The 18,284-nt window shown below is 38.4% G+C and overlaps 1 protein-coding gene across 3 annotated transcripts in view; it reads left to right on the plus strand.

Moving 5' to 3' along the window:
• The window catches only part of MLLT3 (MLLT3 super elongation complex subunit), a 398,946-nt gene that overhangs the window by 324,808 nt on the left and 55,854 nt on the right, over nucleotides 1–18,284 (plus strand). For all 3 annotated transcript variants that reach the window (XM_062208143.1, XM_062208142.1, XM_062208141.1), the window contains one exon: nucleotides 3,971–4,690. In XM_062208143.1, the coding sequence (XP_062064127.1) occupies nucleotides 3,971–4,690 (720 nt within the window). The remainder of the gene's footprint in view (nucleotides 1–3,970; nucleotides 4,691–18,284) is intronic.

The raw sequence follows: 18,284 nt of genomic DNA on the forward strand, positions 1-18,284 counted from the left end.
GGTTCAGGTTGAGCTCTTAAGGGACTTCCACCTGTTGTAATTTTATAAGTGATGAAAAATACAGGCGTCTCACTGTGCACTAGAGTGCACTGTTATCTTTCCTTCTGAGTCTGGAGGACTCTGTGCCTTCCTTCTTGGTCTCCTTACATTGCCCATCTCCAGGAGCAGAGTGGGTTCTCCCTCCTACTGAGTGCCACTGGGGTCAGCAAGGCTGGCTGTCCTTGTACGGTAATCTAAACATTAAGCCCTCTGGGTCTAGTTGGAGCCCAGAGTAGAGAAAGTCCTGTCCAGCCCTTTCTCTCAAGATTGCCGTGAGCTAGAGGCTACATTTGTTAAACCCCACTGTGTACTGGCCCCAAAGCTGACTGGTTCTAGAGAGATAAATGGGGTTGGATTTGGGATTGAATGGGAGAAGGTAAATCAAATTCAAGACTCTCTCCCACTCCCCAGAATCTTGAGTTTGGTATTTTATTCATAACTTTACATGTATCTCATCCTTCTGCGTCATTTGTCATGTGTTTAATGATATTATCAAAGAGACTTTATTTTGGATGCCTATCTTTGACTAACATGGTTTGCTCAACCCTCTGACATATAACCTCTTAGACTATCATGCAATTTTTAGCTAAATATCCTTGTAAAATACAGTTTGAACTAGTAAGCTATTTTGGGAGAGTTTATTGGTTTTGACAAAATTCTTCCGGGAGAATTTATTTGTCATATGCAAATTTCATTGAATAAAATATGACTGATCTGAAATCTTGCTCAAAAATTAAAATAGACACAGGAAGAGAGCTAAATGGAAGAAACAGGAGCCAAAGATTCAGCTTCGAGTTGTTATCAATGGTACTGGGGAGAAAATGTGGAGATAAGACAGAAATGGAAAGCCACATGTAATTAGAAAACTTTATTCAGGTCCATAGTTACTGCCACTTCTTTTCCTAAGTGGTCTACTAAAGTTGCTGACAAGTAGTATTAGAAGAGATTATACATTAAAGAGAGCCATTCTTTTCTAGAAAATGCAAACAAGGAAGAACTCCATAGAATCTGAATAGATGAAAGGAAATACTATACCTATATTCGCAGGTTGTAAAGTTATTGCACATGTATGTATATTTATATTTCAGTGGTCATTTGCCTTAAATATTTGAAATTTGAATTATGTATACACGTTTACTCTGGTTGGGTTGCTTGATATGCAGTTTGCCCTAATCTGCCTCAGGCAAAGAGAATTTGAATTCTACAACGTGTAAACTTCACATTGCACGGTAATTAGTCTTCACTGCTCAGTGGCACTTAATATTGAGGTTAATGGCTCAGCAGAAATGTTAAAGATCCACTGAATAGATCCCCTGTATATATGCGCAATGGATAGGCTGAAAATCAGTGAAAGCTTTTATTCTGTGTCAGTGACAATTTAATGCTTGACTGTGTACTTAAGTCACTGTTTTGCATTTATTATATATATGAATATAGGGTCTGGTGACACACATTTGAACTTCGCCATTTATCACAGGTCCAAGCTGAAGAAAATGCTTCCCTATAAAATAGAAATTTTCTCTTTTTGTTGTGCTCTAAATTTCATTTGTCTAGAACCTTGTTATGAAATGTGCCCTCTCTCAGTTCTTTTAGCTTAAAGAAAGCTTTTTAGATGGTAATTACAAAAGGGGAAGGAACAAGATGGTCAGTTCACTTGCTTGTATCAGGATCTGTTGAGTGAAAAGGCAATAGTCCACATTAAATATCTAGGTCAACACAATTATATAAGGTTATATTTCAGAATTTTGTACCTAGTGATTTATCTGTATAATTATGACAAGAACTTAAAACTTTTTTATGACACAGTGTCATAAGTACCACCGTGTACATTATGTTAAAAATTCAAGTTTGTTCTATAACAAGTTTTGAAAATGAATCATAGAAGGACCCCTATAAACTTCTTCCTTGTCCCCTTACCCTGACACTGAAATATCACTGTTTTTAATATTACAGTCAGAAACATGTAGGTAGGTTAAAAGTTACATACTTTAAATATCTCATTTATAAAAATATGTATAATATTCCATATAGGCTGAATATTAAACAGCAATTCCTGGGTATGCTAGAGCCATAATTAGGATACTGTTTGCAAATTATCAAATTTCAGTGAGTCAACAAGCCAATTTAAAAAAGCTCAAGAATATTAGATTTCAAAATGCCCTCCCTTAATTTACTTTGTCCCTTATACTTTATTTTAATTATTCATAGTATTGTTTAACATGCCAGGAGATGTCTTATAATATAATTTGTAAAATAATGAAATTTCAATAGTATGAATCCCATTTTTAGCATTCTGCTTGTAAATCTCAAATTAAGATATTTTGTGAGGAATCATCTAGTTTGATGTATTAAAGAATATCTTTGTTTAGTAATTTTACACATTTTAGAATTTTAAAACCAAATGCTCCCTTGAGAGAAATAATTGTGATAATTTGATATATGTCATTTTGTTGTTGAGTAAATAAGAAAAATTGGTAAGAGCCAAAAGTGCATATTCCCAATAATATAGAGCAGTAATTTTCTCTTTGAGGTACAAGGATCCTTTCTGATGCTTATCCAGAGAGAGAATGTGTGTGTGTATTTATAGATCTAGTAAGTAGATTCCTCATTTTAGTGAAAAAGATAGCCCCTTAGCCCCTGCCTATTGTCTTTCTTGCATCACTCTAAATATTTAAGAAAGACAGCAATGGTTTATGTATCATTGGCCTCAAGTGGATAACTTAGAGGTGAAAGATAATAAACAACCCTGAAAATGTAAATTCTAGTTGAAAATTTGGAATTTATTTGTCTTTTGTTCCATTAGGAAGTGGAAGTAAGAAAGAAAGAGCTCTTCTTTTAGTATCAATGTCGATTTTTACATGTCCAGAATCTATTTCTGGTTCTTATTCTTAATCTTATTAATGGTAGACGTTCACGAACATGGTAAGTATAGACTTAGATTTCAGTCCCACATAGAAAGATTGCATGTTTAAATATGTGAAAAAAATACTTTAAATAGGCAATAATTGCTCCCTTTCTTATGATTACACAATAGTATTTGTGACACTTTTTAGCTCATTTGATGGTCAGGTAAAACCTTTGTTCTGTTAGATTCCTTTTTGCCCCTCTAGCAGGTAAAAGACATATTCTTTAAGGATAAAATTTTAGCCAGCATAAAATGTAATTTCTTTTTATCTCAAATTGAGAATATTTTCTTTCTTCTTTGGGGGATCTTGTGATTCTTAATGTTACAAAATCACTTAAAATTTAGTATAACCTGGGCTCACAATGGGACTATGTGATATTCTTCTGCCTTTTCTCATTCTTGTGGTATAGGCTGCTGCTCCCCAATTTATAATTTGTGCTTTATTACCATACTTTTTTTATTTTATCCTGGTCTGTGACTCTTAAGTTCCTTTTCGTTCTTCTGTGTCTAGTAATTACCTGCGTATCTGGCAGGACCTAATTCAGGTATTGTTTCTTGTCCCAAACAAAATCAAATAGTACCTTTTTCCTGGTTGTTATGGCATATATATAAGTATGTATGCCATATAATACATATTATACAGTTGACAACCATCAATTGTGGATATGTCATAGTTATTAAGTGTAGAGGCTGTGTATGTTCCATCTTTGTATTTGCTAGGACAAGTGTTGAGTTAAAATTTGTTGATTTGGGATGTTTAAGACTGCATACTTTGCATGGTCATGAAAATAGCTTACCTCATTAAACTCTCTGATCATAGTAACCCTTCCTCCCTACACTTCTCATATACCGTATTCCCACCTATCTGACTGTAGTTTCTGGTAAAATGTTTTTTCTGTTTTAAAGATAGCTTGAGAGCAGTCAAAGAAGGATCATTTTATATAGATTGGACTCAAGGAAATTGGCTTTTGACTCTTCATTGCTATTTAGTTTTGAGAGTTTCCTTTACTTCTCCCCTTTTTACAGGACCCTAATAGGAGCATTCATACCAGCAGCAGCAGCAGCAGCAGCAGTAGTAGCAGCAGCAGCAGTAGCAGCAGCAGCAGTAGCAGCAGCAGCAGCAGCAGCAGTAGCAGCAGCAGCAGCAGCAGCAGTAGCAGCAGCAGTAGCAGCAGCAGCAGCAGCAGTACCAGTTTTTCAAAGCCTCACAAATTAATGAAGGAGCACAAGGAAAAACCTTCTAAAGACTCCAGAGAACATAAAAGTGCCTTCAAAGAACCTTCCAGGGATCACAACAAATCTTCCAAAGAATCCTCTAAGAAACCCAAAGAAAATAAACCACTGAAAGAAGAGAAAATAGTTCCTAAGATGGCCTTCAAGGAACCTAAACCCATGTCAAAAGAACCAAAACCAGACAGTAACTTACTCACCATCACCAGTGGACAGCAAGACAAGAAGGCTCCTAGTAAAAGGCCTCCCATTTCAGATGCAGAAGAACTCTCAGCCAAAAAAAGGAAAAAGAGTAGCTCAGAGGCTTTATTTAAAAGTTTTTCTAGCGCACCACCACTGATACTCACTTGTTCTGCTGACAAAAAACAGATAAAAGATAAATCTCATGTCAAGATGGGAAAGGTCAAAATTGAAAGTGAGGCATCAGAGAAGAAGAAATCAACTTTACCACCATTTGATGACATTGTGGATCCCAATGATTCAGACGTGGAGGAGAATATGTCCTCTAAATCTGATGTGAGTAGTCCTATTGGCTTTCCTCACCTTCATTAGTAGTTTTCAAGTTTCGAATCAGGTAGCTTCACAGTAAAGAACAAAGGATGAAAATGAATGCTGAGCCATAGAATGATAGGATGGCAGTGGGAGTGGTCTAGAAACAAATTTCCTTAACTGGTGAAGAGCAGGATATGAACACATTAAGGAATCTGCAGATTATTTTTGGTTGCAATTTAAGGAAAGATACATAATATCTTTATATAGAATAATACATGACTATTGCGTAATAATAGGTCATTTGAACAGCAGCAGAAAATTTTGGTGCTCATTCAAGCTTTGTTACTATGCTTTTCAATGATGATATAGGAAAATGAGAATACAATAGTACTTGAATATGCGAGACAATACGTTTAAAAGAGAAACTTAGAAAATATGCAGGACGGCTATGAGGTTGACCTTTTGATCATTGGAATGAAATCAATTTTTTACATATCTGGAAATTGGTTATAATATTTAACAGCTTTATTGAGTCAAAATTGGTATAACAATATACATTAAATGTATAATTTGATACATTTTGTATTTATATGTACCTGTATTTTACAAATGAAATATTTAATTTTTTTCCTTCATTGTGCAGCCACTGATTTGGAAAGGGTGAGATGTTTGATCCTCAACTACAAGTTTTTGCTAATGGGTAGGGATTTTCTTGTCGATATCCAAAGGAGCATCTGACCCATCTAATACCCCAAAGAATGCTATTTAATGTTGAGATTTTAACTTATGATTACTGATTAACTGGAAGGGATTTCTGGTTATCTATTTTAACCTACTACCAATGTAAGGAATCTTATACTTCTAGTGACAGGACTGTTAGAAGATATTCAATTCAATTTAAAGAAATAATCATTATTTACTATAAAGCATCACATGCTCTTCCTTTTTTCTGATTTTGGCCTTCTTCAGTTATTTATCAGTGATGATCAGTCACAGTTGGCTTGTCAGTAATTTTAGAAAGTGTTTAAAGAAGATGTCTTGATAAAAATTGTTGACAGTTTGCCCCTCTCCTTCTCCTCTACTCTCTGTAAGTAATCTAAAAATTTAATAGAAGTTCAGGTTATGTGCAGAGTAGCATATAAAGAATTGGATATTAGATAATTTATTTTAGTATTTGGAATAGGCTATACATCATAGTCTGTGAAATGGAGATGAGAGTTGAACGGGTGTATTCTAATGTCTCATGTAATCTATTTTTCCTTCTTTGCTTACCTCTGCACTTAATTTGAAAGTTATTTGGCCGGCGCCGCGGCTCAATAGGCTAATCCTCTGCCTCTGGCACCGGCACAGTGGGTTCTAGTCCCGGTCGGGGCGCCAGGTTCTGTCCCGGTTGCCCCTCTTCCAGGCCAGCTCTCTGCTATGGCCCGGGAGTGCAGAGGAGGATGGCCCAAGTCCTTGGGCCCTGCACCCCATGGGAGATCAGGAGAAGCACCTGCCTCCTGGCTTCGGATCAGCGCAGTGCGCCGGCCGCACTGCGCCAGCCATTGGAGGGTGAACCAACAGCAAAAAGGAAGACCTTTCTCTCTGTCTCTCTCTCTCTCTCACTGTCCACTCTGCCTGTCAAAAAAAAAAAAAAAGTTATTTTTAATGCAGATATCATTCGGAACTTTTTTGGGAAATTTGACTTTTGTTTCTAATCACCCTGAAATGCTCTTGGGATGTGAATAGTTTATCTAAATTGTCAAGTTTAGCAACTTTGTCTTTCTGTATTTTGACATGTTGTGATTCTTCTGGAACAGAAATTTTAAAGTGTGAGTTGTGATTCACTGGTGTGCTATGAAATCAATGTGGCATGTCATCAGCAACATTAAAAAAATCAGAATACATTGTAATAGCATGAGTAAGTAATGGTGTGTGAAAATTTTATTTAGGGAGTATATCTTTCATAAATTATAAAGATTGAAAATTTGAAAGATGCCTTTTTACAATGTTGGTTTGTGAGGGTACCAAAGACTTTTGTGAAGCACCCAGTGCTTTTTCTACTCCAGATTATCACAGATTGCCTTCCTCTTTAGGTAATTCTGTTTGTTCTCCTTTTGTTTGCCTCTTGCTCCCTCCCTTTTATATATGACTTAGAATATATTCTTCAACTTGCTATATTTATCCAAAGCAGTACCTTTAAAAATCTTCTGGAACAAAGAGTTAAAACCATATTTCTTTACAGTAGGTAATAAATTTTCAAGTGGTATATGACACATTACAGCTGCAAATCCAGTAATTACAACAGGAATTTTTTTTTTTTATGTGTTCCTTATTAGTACATAGCATTGCAGGAAAATCCTCAAAAGGCTGTTGGGTTTTCTTTGGGCATAAAACCCAATAATTTTAATTTCCTTATTAGTCTTCTGATAATAGTAATTCTTTTATTGTAACTGCTGTTGATTATATTCTGTAACAGAAGAGAATTGATAAAAGTGGTGCTGTAAGCCATATGCCCAAAAGACCTTTCTACGAGCAAAGGAGGATAAGAGAGGCCTGAAATTCTGTGTATTCAGTAGTAAAGGTAGCCTTTATTTGGACTGTCTCCTATCCAGCATCTCTCCTTTGGGCAGGACAGAAGAACCAGGAGGCAATTATAATGGAGAACACTGAGCACCCAGAGCCTCCCTTGGCCAGGAACTGATTTGGTGGCTTGTGGCAAGCCAGCTTCAGGGGCCACTGTTCTCATTCTGCTGGGTGTGAATCCATGAATAAGTGTGGTCAATTAGCCAGATCTTTCTGAGGTCCTTTCTGATTACTTATTTGAATATGAGCCAGATTTATGTTCATTTCTGAGAGATGGGTGGTGAATAATTTTAAACATAGTGGACAGAGATCATAGACTTGAAAACAGAAAGAAATCATGATTTTGAAAAATTAGGAACTGGCATTGTGGCGTGACCAGTTAAACTGTCACCTGCAATGCTGGAATCCTGTATGGCCACCAGTTCGAGTCCAGCTATTCCACTTTCCATCCAGCTCCCTGATGATGCATCTAGGGGAAGCAGCGGAAGATGGCCCCTGCACCCAAGTGGGAGACTGGATGATGTTCCTGGCTTCTGGCCCAGCTCCAGCCATTGCAGCCATTTGGGGAATGACCTGGCGGATGGAAGATCTCTCTGTCTCTCCTACTCTGCCTCTCTATCTCTGACTTTCAAATAAATAAAATCTTTATAAAAAATAGTTTGAAGACTTAGGAAGACTGGGAAAATGATTATTTTCCTGTGGTGTCTATAAAGATATCTCATCTCGGTACAACCCCTTATAATTAAAAGGAAAAATGGCTTAAAGATGTTTTTCCATAATCAAGTTAGATGCAGGTTTAATGTAAAATTAAAAATCAGTACTATTAATGTGGATTGGGAAGCTTAGATTTTTTTTTCCTATTTATCTGGTTCTTGGGTAGATTTTTGTATAAGAGAAGGCTATGTTTCAAATCCAAATATCACCAGTGATCCTGGACAAGTGATTTAACCCTCTATTTCTTAATTTTTCTTTTGTAAAGTAGAGATCATAATAGTATCTTTTGTAGGATTGTTGTGAAAATTAAAAAAGTCAATCTGGGGAAAGCAGTTAATCAAAAAATGTTAGCTAGCTAATGGGAAACTTTGTAACTTGTAGTTTTGAAAGTGATGTTTTGATATTAAAAAAATATTACAGAACTTGTGTCCTTTTTCTCAAGAGTGTTGGTTTTTATGCCTTAAGGGGAGGAGATATACTTGGAGTATGTCACTTTGCTCTGATTTTTGTCTTAGGGAGGCATCTAGCCTTGATATTCATTTACTCATTTCATAGTCTTTGGAAAAATGCAAGACAAATATTGTAAATTTTAAAGCAAAAGTTAAGCCAAATTTTCCCAGAATCTTTTAGCTTTCTAATTAACTGAGCTGAAGGACAAGAACACATCTAGTGTTACACTGGGTAGGTATATGGTAGTTTTTAAAATTGCTGTTACAGTTACAACATCTTAATAAACAATTTACTATTTTTTAAAAAAACATATATTTGTGCCGGCGCTGCAGCTCAATAGGTTAATCCTCCGCCTTGTGGCGCCGGCACACCAGGTTCTAGTCCCGGTCGGGGCGCCAGATTCTGTCCTGGGGTTGCCCCTCTTCCAGGCCAGCTCTCTGCTGTGGCCCGGGAGTGCAGTGAAGGATTGCCCAAGTCCTTGGGCCCTGCACCCGCATGGGAGACCAGGAGAAGCACCTGGCTCCTAGCTTCAGATCAGTGCAGTGCGCCGGCCGCAGCACGCCAGCCACAGCGGCCATTGGAGGGTGAACCAATGGCAAAGGAAGACCTTTCTCTCTGTCTCTCTCTCACTGTTCACTCTGCCTGTCAAAACAAACAAACAAACAAACAAAACCCCCATATATTTGTTTATTTGAAAATGTTCAGAGAGAGAGAGAGAGAGAGATCTGTTTTCCAGCTGCCAGTTTACTCCCCAAATGCCCTCAAAAGCCAGGGCGAGGCTGTACAAAGACAGAAGCTAGGAGCGCCAAATCTGCCAGGTAGGCCATTATCTGCTGCCTCCCAAGCATGTTAGCAGGAAGTTGGATTGGAAGCAGAGCAGCTGAGACTTGAACTGAGCACTTTGACATGGGATGTGGGTATCTTACGTGGCAGCTTCACCTACTGCGCCACAGCACCTGCCCCCAAATGGTTTATCTGAGTTAATAAAACCAAAAGATTAATTTTTAAAGCAGTTCTCATAAAAAAATCTAATATTGTCACGTGAAAGTCTATCAATAATTTTCCCACACAAAAGAAATAGAAGTGGGGGGAAGAGAACAGGGTAAGAAGATAGACAGTTTTATGGAGAGTGAACATTCAGCCAGTACAAAAAAGGCAAGAGACAAGGGAATGTTTTTGTTACAAATATTTTACATTTAAGAACCTAGTTAATTGTGAAAGCAGTTCTGGTTTTAGGAATTCATCACTGGGGGTGAAATAGTCCACTTTATTTACTGTTTAGTACATATGTGACCATTACTACTGGTGACTGACACTAACTGGCAGCTGGGAAGGATGAGTGAGTGTATCAGTATGTGCTAAAATTTTATAATTGTGGTTTGTGTTAATCTATGTAAACTTTAAATGATAATAAAAAGAACCCAAATGTCTTTCACCCCTTCTATAATCCTGCAGCTTTTGTTTTTCATATAACTCAGCTTCTAAAGGGAAGCCTATGAAATTTATCTTTTTTGTAATACAAAGATGTTTATATTTATAGCAAAGAAGGAGGTAAAAACCAAGAAATAAAAATTGAAGTAACAATTGATCAGGTTCAGTTATGGTAATAATTTCCTTATCTTTGCCTTCATATTTTTGGCCTTGCTTTGTAAAGATTTAATCATAATTTACAAGTACAGATGTTAAAAGTTCTAATTATCTGCCTGTGAAAACGGGCAAATTACACTTGGTAAAATGTTCAGTACTTCAACTTGTAGTGTAAGAGATGAGATTTCAATCATATCTTTTGATCGTTTTGCCTTACCAATGTGTTTTTCTTGGATAAAATCTTGAGGGAGAAAAAAAGGAAATCTCATTAGATGGTAGCATTTTTGCTGGGAGTGAATGGCAGTTCAGATACAGAATAAATACTTCAAACCCTTAGCAGAAATTGCTTTGGAAAAGAAAAAAAGCAAGAAGGAAAAAGAAACTTCCCTTCTTTTGTTGTGCCTCATTTCCTCCAGCCCCACCCTGTTCATTGCCCTGCTTAAACTGTCTGGAGCTGGCAGTAAATGTCCTGCTGCTGAAGCATTGGCCTTAGGTTTTTCTGTGATGGGAGGCTGTGGCAGTCAGAGAAGAAGGTCTTTATTGTGTTTTCAAAGTGGCTTTTTAATGGCTTGTAATTCCAGCACATGCAAGGGTTGTAAAGTCTGTAAGGATGGGGGAGCGAGCAGCTGGAGAGGCCATTCATTACAGGGCTGCCCTGGCTCCCCAGGGGGGCTCTCATTCAGAGCTCCTGTTTTCTCTGTTTTATAACTGGAGGTAAAAATACCTGAAGGGTTGCAATTCTTCCTCTGGTAGATCCAACACAGTGTGGAACATCAATTAAAACAATTGGAGGAAAGTTACTTTGCTGGGTGTGTGCAGCCATCTCACCTGTCCCTGTGTGCGAATACTTGATCTGTTTCCTGTGTTGGGTGTGATCAGATTGAGGATGATACTCTTGAGCCAGCCAGCTGTTCCTTTATTCATCCATATCCCTGGCTTATTGGACAAGAGGATTTGAAGCAGTTAAAAGGGAGATTATTTTAAAAATTAACTGTTAGTGTTCTGTTTTCTTCCTTGTTTCTATGCATACTAAGCTAAGTGTGGATATCTCACTTTTTAAATTAAATATTTGATTAGAAGCTCTTGGGTAGCAGAGGGTTGTGGACAGGGGCTCTATCATTGCAGTTTGTTATCAACAATGGCCCAAACTCAGGTTTTTCACTCATGTCTATTGAGCCATATCTCTCTCCCAATAAACCCCGTGAACATTCTTCAAGAGCACTGCATTGCCTAAATTGATACATTATTCTTTTGCACTTATTGCTTATGTAATTGTCCCATCTGTCACCTTTAAACACAAAGCTAACGATCCAAAGATGTGAGTTAACATGATCTAGGAAAGACCAGCTTCACCATAGAAGAGCAGTGCCTTATACTTATGGCTAGACTAACTATGGACCAGTCATGTTTCTAAGCACTTGATGGTGTTTTAATTCATTTTACCCTCCAAATAACTCCATGAAATAGGTATTATTAACATCATTTTCTAGATGAGGAACCGCAGGCTCACTAGCAAATTTGCTTAAAGTTGCCATGCTTAAAATTGATGGCACCAGAATTTGAACCCAACTGGTATGGAGCAAATTTAAGATGTTGAAGAGACATAAATTTACTTTTCCATGGATTCAGATGAAACTTGCAGAGATGTACTTCGTAAAGATGGATATCCTTGATATCTCTTATTCTTGCGTCACTTATGAATCACATTTCTTGGACCTTTTGGTTTAGGCTTTGTAAATAGCGCTTCAGAAGGTGACGGGTTGTCTTCAGAAGCGGATTTGGTATGTATAGCCAGAATGGAAATGTGAACTAGGAAACACCCAGGAACTTCTTCTGACTTCTCATACACACCCATTTAAAAGTAAATAGATCATGGCTCTAAACTGCACATTATTCTATCATCAAGACTATCTCCCTGCTCCTAGAATGTTTCCCACTTGCTTTTGCAAGGGAATTTATGTTTAACAGAGCTGAGCTGCAATATCAAGCTTTCCCAGAAGGTGCCACCAAATAACAAATGGTGTCCTCCAGCTTGGCGACTCCTGTTTTTTAATCATCTGGTTACATTTTGTAAATTCATTTGATAATCTCTCTAAGTTTTTCAAAATGCAGACTGCGCTTTCTTTGAGGAGACAAGATAGTGCCATGGTGTAGGTGGAGTGTGGTTTTCTTTTGGTGTCTATGTAATTATTTAAGCAAGTTTGAGAAATTGTTCTCAGTGGGTAACAATTTATGACTATAAACTTTCAAGGCAGTGTCAAGGCCCACAAAGAAAAATTACCCCTAAGAGACTTCTGTGGGTCACTAAAGGTGACTGCACAGTGAGACGTTCCCAGATAAAGTCAAAGATCCTTCTATTAGGCAGGAGAAAATGGAAAAGCATTTACCAAAGTGGAGACAATACTTTTTGCCTTTGAATTCTGAAGACACAGAGAATGGGGACAAGGGATTCTGGGGTAGGGAGCTATATTCAAAATATCTGGCACAGAGAAGAAATTTCCTTGCCTTTTTCCATCATGGAAAGGAACTACATGCATGGGACCCTCAAATGTGACTTAACTAATTGAATATATAAATTAGTAGAGAGCCTCTGGTTTGGGTATCAGTGCTTACATTCATAGTATTATTTTTTAAATTAAATTGTAGACCCTTGTTTTGTTTATGTGGCTCTTCTATTTTTTTAAAAGTATGACAAAGCATCCTGTCACTTTTAGTTTCTTTTCAACATGTTTGATTATTTATAGTATTATTTGATTACTTTAATGATATTCAGTTCCACTTAGCAACAGTTATGTGGTAAGTACTACCTGTGTCGAAGCTCTAAAATAGGTGGTACAGATGGCTTTGAAAGAAAGAGGACATGAGTTAGTGGAAGTGAGGGTGTGGGATTGTTAGGAGTAGGTGTTCTTTATAGCAGGAAACAACCTGAGAAAAAAACTGATGGCAAATGTAAAAAAACCCATGTTGTTATCATTGAAAATGAAGAGAGGTCTTGTAAATAAGACCCTGTGCCTCGTTTAACAAACTGGTTTATTGGAAATGAAAGAAACCTTAATTGACTCTCCTTCTTGCTAGGCATGTGCTAGACTAAACCTTTTTGAGAAAAAAAAATCAAATTAGTAGTGCTGACTTTCCCACCATCTGGCTTCCTCTGACCCTCTGGTCATGGGACACAGTCCAGTGAAAAGGGAAGAATAAGAAATAAGATGTAGTTACAATGTTTGGATACTTGGCTTATGAATAATGAATGCAAAGAGACTCAGGCATGATTCTAAAATGCTGATAGATTCCTCCTTCACACACCTCCATATCGTTCTTTGAGAAGCAGAATTGCAGAAAGTATTAAAAAGCTGTAATACCTTAGAGTCCACTTAAGGGAACTTGTTCACCAATGACTGCTTTATTTGACTTTGTCATTCTAAGAGAAAGGGTATAGCCAGTGTTACTGTGAAGACTCACGTCTATTGTATGACATGATCTAAAGCTGTACTCATGAACCATCTGAAGGAGGAGAGTGGGGCTCCCTTGTCGTGGAACAGAGCCATACCTGGCTAATAAATTAACTTTTTCTCTGTGGGCTCAGGAGGGGTGTTTCAGGAAATATAGTCCAAGAACATGTACGTGGAATTAAAAAGACTGGACAAGTTTAGCTTATTAGTATTGAGCTATAAAATGTGGACATTCATGATAATACACATCTCATAACTAAAAATTCAAACTACATTCAGTTATTAATTCAAGCAAAAAGGAAGTATGTAATGGAGAAAGACTTACCATTTTGTTTGGTAATTTTATGAGTTATACTCTGTGAAGACCTGATATTGGTTGGTCATTCTGTAAAGACAGAAAGGAAGACATAGAACTTAGTGATTTTTAATTCCTAGCAACAATATATTTTTATTCCTGCATATATTTCTAAAATGCCATTGCCCATTTTGCCTAACCCTAGAATGTATAGAGAATCAAAGCATGGTCTTTTTGAAAGTGTGTCCTAGTTTAAAATGTTTAGAATCTGACCAATTCCACTGAGTTTCCCTTCCCTTCTCTGTATTTCCTAGCATTGTTTCAATTATATGTGAACCTCAGATTTGTTACTGATCTTGTGATATCAGATGTTTTAAGGTTGCCAATTATCTGATAATCTTCCTGAGAATCAGGCAGGGTTAGCATGGTAACCATTGCTCACCAAGGCTGTCATGGTGGTCCAGGAACTTTCAGAACCTTAGAACAATTCTTCCCCACTTTTAAAGAGAAATCTTGCGTAGTCCTCCCTGTCTTGTGTAATAAAACCTGTGAGTTCATAGTTTACTCCCTAAAAAGGCAGGATTGGAGAAGGGAGGTAGTGTGTTCTGTGCTACCCATCCTCTTTATTTTCAATTGGTCTGTTCATTTACTAGCTCTGAGGACTTTCTTTAGAAAGCTGTACAAGGTATAATAAGTATTATGTTTGAAGGTTTAAACCAAATTTAACCCTCTGAAGCACAGCACTAGCCCCTGTTTATTTTGAAAGAGTTACAGAGAGGAGGGGGGGAAAGACAGAGAGATCGTCCATCCATTGATTCACTCCCCAAATAGCCGCTATGGCCAATGCTGGGCCAGGCTGAAGCCAGGAGCTTCATCCAGGTCCCCCACGTGGATGGCAAGGACTCAAACACTTGGGCCACCCTCTGCTGCATTTCCCAGGCCCTCAGCAGCGATGCTGGATCTGATGTGGAGCAGCAGGGACATGAACAGGTGCCCATGTGGGATGTAGGCATCACAGGCAGTGGCTTTACCTGCTATGCCACAGTGCCTACCCCGAATCACAGAAGCAGGAAGAAGACCTTAGAAATCTTTAAGAACTTGAATTTTGTGGTCTGGCTTTCTTGACCTTGAAACTAATCTGAAAAGTACTACCAGAAAGTTCACCTGTGCCTTCAAGATCTTAATGTACAAACGATCTTTTAAGCATTGAATTTGACCTTTCTGTTATCTTTAACTTGCTTGTCTGCTCTGATCCTTGGGTGTATTATACTACCCTGATCTCTTTGACCGCCCTCTCTGAGTCCCTTTCTGCTGATCTTCCTCTAACGCACGTAAGTTAGTCCTTCCTAATCTCCTTTATTTTTCTACTGTATAATCTTACCTTGGATAACCACCTGTTAACCAGCACATATTTTTTTACATCTTCTTTTTCAACCCCTACCTTTTCTCAAAAGCTTTCAGCTGGACAACTATGACCAGCAGGTACCAGCAACACACCAGCTACCTGTGGCACAACATACCCTTCACTTAGGTGTCTGTTGTGGATGCTGCTAGTTGTCTGTTTAATATCTGTTATCCTCTACTGCTTACTAACAGAATTTCAGTTTCGTTGGAGCAGTAATGTGCCTACTAAAAATTTTTGCCACAGCCTTCCTTCGAGGTAGATATAGTTAAGTCTAGCTAATGAGATGTAAATAGAAGTTATTAGGAGGAAATTACAGGGAAACTCCTTAATAAGGTACTGACTCAGCTAGCATGTACTATTTTGTCTATTATTCCTTCTTACCTGGAATCTGGATGTGAGGGCTGGTGTCCTGGCTGCCATAATGTGAGAAGCATATGCTAAGAATGGAGGAGCACAAAAGATCAGAAGAAACTGGATTCCTGATTCCTGGCATTGTGGAGTTCTCAATCAATGAAAGAAAACTAAACCCCAATGTTAGTTAAATTTTTCAGATGTCAATTACTAGTAACTGAACATACTGCCTAGCTGGTTTAGCTTTACCCATTATCCCAAAATGCCTGCCCATGTTTCTGAATTAGGCTAACATGTATTCCATCTATTTATTGACCCCAGTTAGAAATATTGGTTACTACTGGATATATATTTTTTTCAGCAGATACTTAGGAGAGCCTATTATATGTTGTTGGCACTGGAGATAAAAGAATGGAAAAGATAAGTGCAGAGCTTACCTTTTAGTGAAAGGAAATACATAATTTTAGGCAATTATTGCTGCTATGAAAATTATTTTTTCTCATCATTTTAATTGGTTATGATGTCTTACGGAGCTTCTCCAAAAGTGTCTGAATCTCTCCCCTTTCTTCTCTTGCTTCCCCTCAGCTTTTGAAGTGGTTTCTCATCACTCAGCTCAACTGAGGTTGAATATTTTGAAATGTTTTTCATGTCTCTTCCTTTCCTGGGTCCTTTTATCAACCAGCAAATTATAGAAGGAAATATACAAAAGGCTATAAATTAACTAAATAATTGTGTTATGATTCATTTTCAAAATAATATCTTTAAAGTTGCCATTTTTATAAAGCACTTCATTGTTTCAAAACTTCAGCTCCCATATGAGCTAAGTACCAACTTCTCTCCTTAATAGTACTGTTTCTCTTTCAGTAATCTTTCATTATGGGGAATTTCTAATCTACGTGAAAAAGTATAATGATCCCCTTTGCTCACTCTTATCATCACTCAACTTCAACTGATGATTACTCTTAACATGTGTAGCACCATATAGTCCTTCCCCAATGTATTTTTTTTATAAAAGAATTATATATTTATTTGAATGGCACAGAGAGAGAGAGAGCGAGCAAGCGCGCATCCATCTACCGGTTCACTCCCCAAATTACCACAACAGCCAGGGCTAGTCCAGGCTGAAGCCTGGAGCTAGGAACTCCATCTGGATCTCTCTTGTGGATAGCAGGGGCCCAAGCAATTGGGCCATCCTTTGCTGCCTTCCCAAACACATTAACAGCAAGTTGGACTGAAAGTGTAATATCCAGCAGGTGCCATGGCTCACTTGGCTAATCCTCCGCCTGCAGCGCTGGCACCCCAGGTTCTAGTCCCTGTTGGGGCACCGGCTTCTGTCCCGGTTGCCCCTCTTCCAGTCCAGCTCTCTGCTGTGGCCTGGGAAGGCAATGGAGGATGGCCCAAGTGCTTGGGCCCTGCACCCGCATGGGAGACCAGGAGGAAGCACCTGGCTCCTGGCTTCAGATCCGCGCAGCGCGCCAGCTGTAGCAGCCATTTGGAGGGTAAACCAACGGAAAAAGGAAGACCTTTCTCTCTGTCTTTCTCTCACTTTCTAACTCTGCCTGTCAAAAAAAAAAAAAAAAAAAAAGGAATATTCAGGACTTAAATTGGCACTCTAATTTGTATGCTAGTGTTGCAAGTGGTAGCTTAACCACCAGACCACAACACTTGCCCCCCACTGCCACATAATTTTAATAGGATCTAAAACATACTACTTTATTCCTAGACATTTCAATCTGTATTTCCTAAAAGATAAGAACATTTTAAAAACAGTAGTAAACGGCCGGCGCCGTGGCTTAACAGGCTAATCCTCCGCCTTGCGGCGCTAGCACACCGGGTTCTAGTCCCGGTCAGGGCGCCAGATTCTATCCTGGTTGCCCCTCTTCCAGGCCAGCTCTCTGCTATGGCCCGGGAAGGCAGTGGAGGATGGCCCAAGTGCTTGGGCCCTGCACCCGCATGGGAGACCAGGAGAAGTACCTGGCTCCTGGCTTCGGATCAGCGAGATGCGCCGGCCGCAGCGGCCATTGGAGGGTGAACCAATGGCAAAAAGGAAGACCTTTCTCTCTGTCTCTCTCTCTCTCACTATCCACTATGCCTGTCAAAAAAAAAAAATAGTAAAATATTTCACTTAAACAAATTAATAGATTTTAATATCATCAAATAATCTAGCCACTGGGCAAATTTCCAATAGAATAAAAATGTCATAAATTTTTTAACTTTTTAAAATTCTATTAGAGAGAGAGAGAGAGAGAAAGAGAGAAACATTCCCCCATCTGCAGCTTTACTCATCAAATGCCTGCAGTGGCCTGGGCTGTGCTGGACAGAAGTTGAAAGCAGGGAGCAAAATCTAGGTTTCCCACCTGGGTGGCTGGCACTCAATTACTTGTGCTGACTCTGCTACCTCCCAGGATCTCCATCATCAGGAAACTGGAGTCAGGAGCTGGATGCAGGGGAGCTCACCCAGATAGATCTAACCCATGCATTTTAAGCACCAAACACCTCTAGTTCTTTTTGTTTTGATAGTTTGAGGATCCACATAAGGTCCACAACCTACAATTTGTAAAAATATTTTTCAGTCTCTTTTAATCTATAGGTTCTCCTATCTGTCTCTCTGTCTCCACATAAAGTGCAAGAGAGAAAAAAATCTAGGTGGTTTGTCACAGAATTTCTTAGTTTGAATTTTGTCGACAGTATCTTTGTGGTGTATTTTCGGTGGAAAGTCAGATTCAGGTTAAATTTGTGGTTTTTGTTTTGTTTTTTGAGTATGATTACTTTATCGGTATGGTTGTGTTCTTTCATCAGGAA

This window comes from Lepus europaeus, chromosome 12 (assembly GCF_033115175.1).
Source record: "Lepus europaeus isolate LE1 chromosome 12, mLepTim1.pri, whole genome shotgun sequence".
NCBI classification, from domain to species: Eukaryota; Metazoa; Chordata; class Mammalia; order Lagomorpha; family Leporidae; genus Lepus; species Lepus europaeus.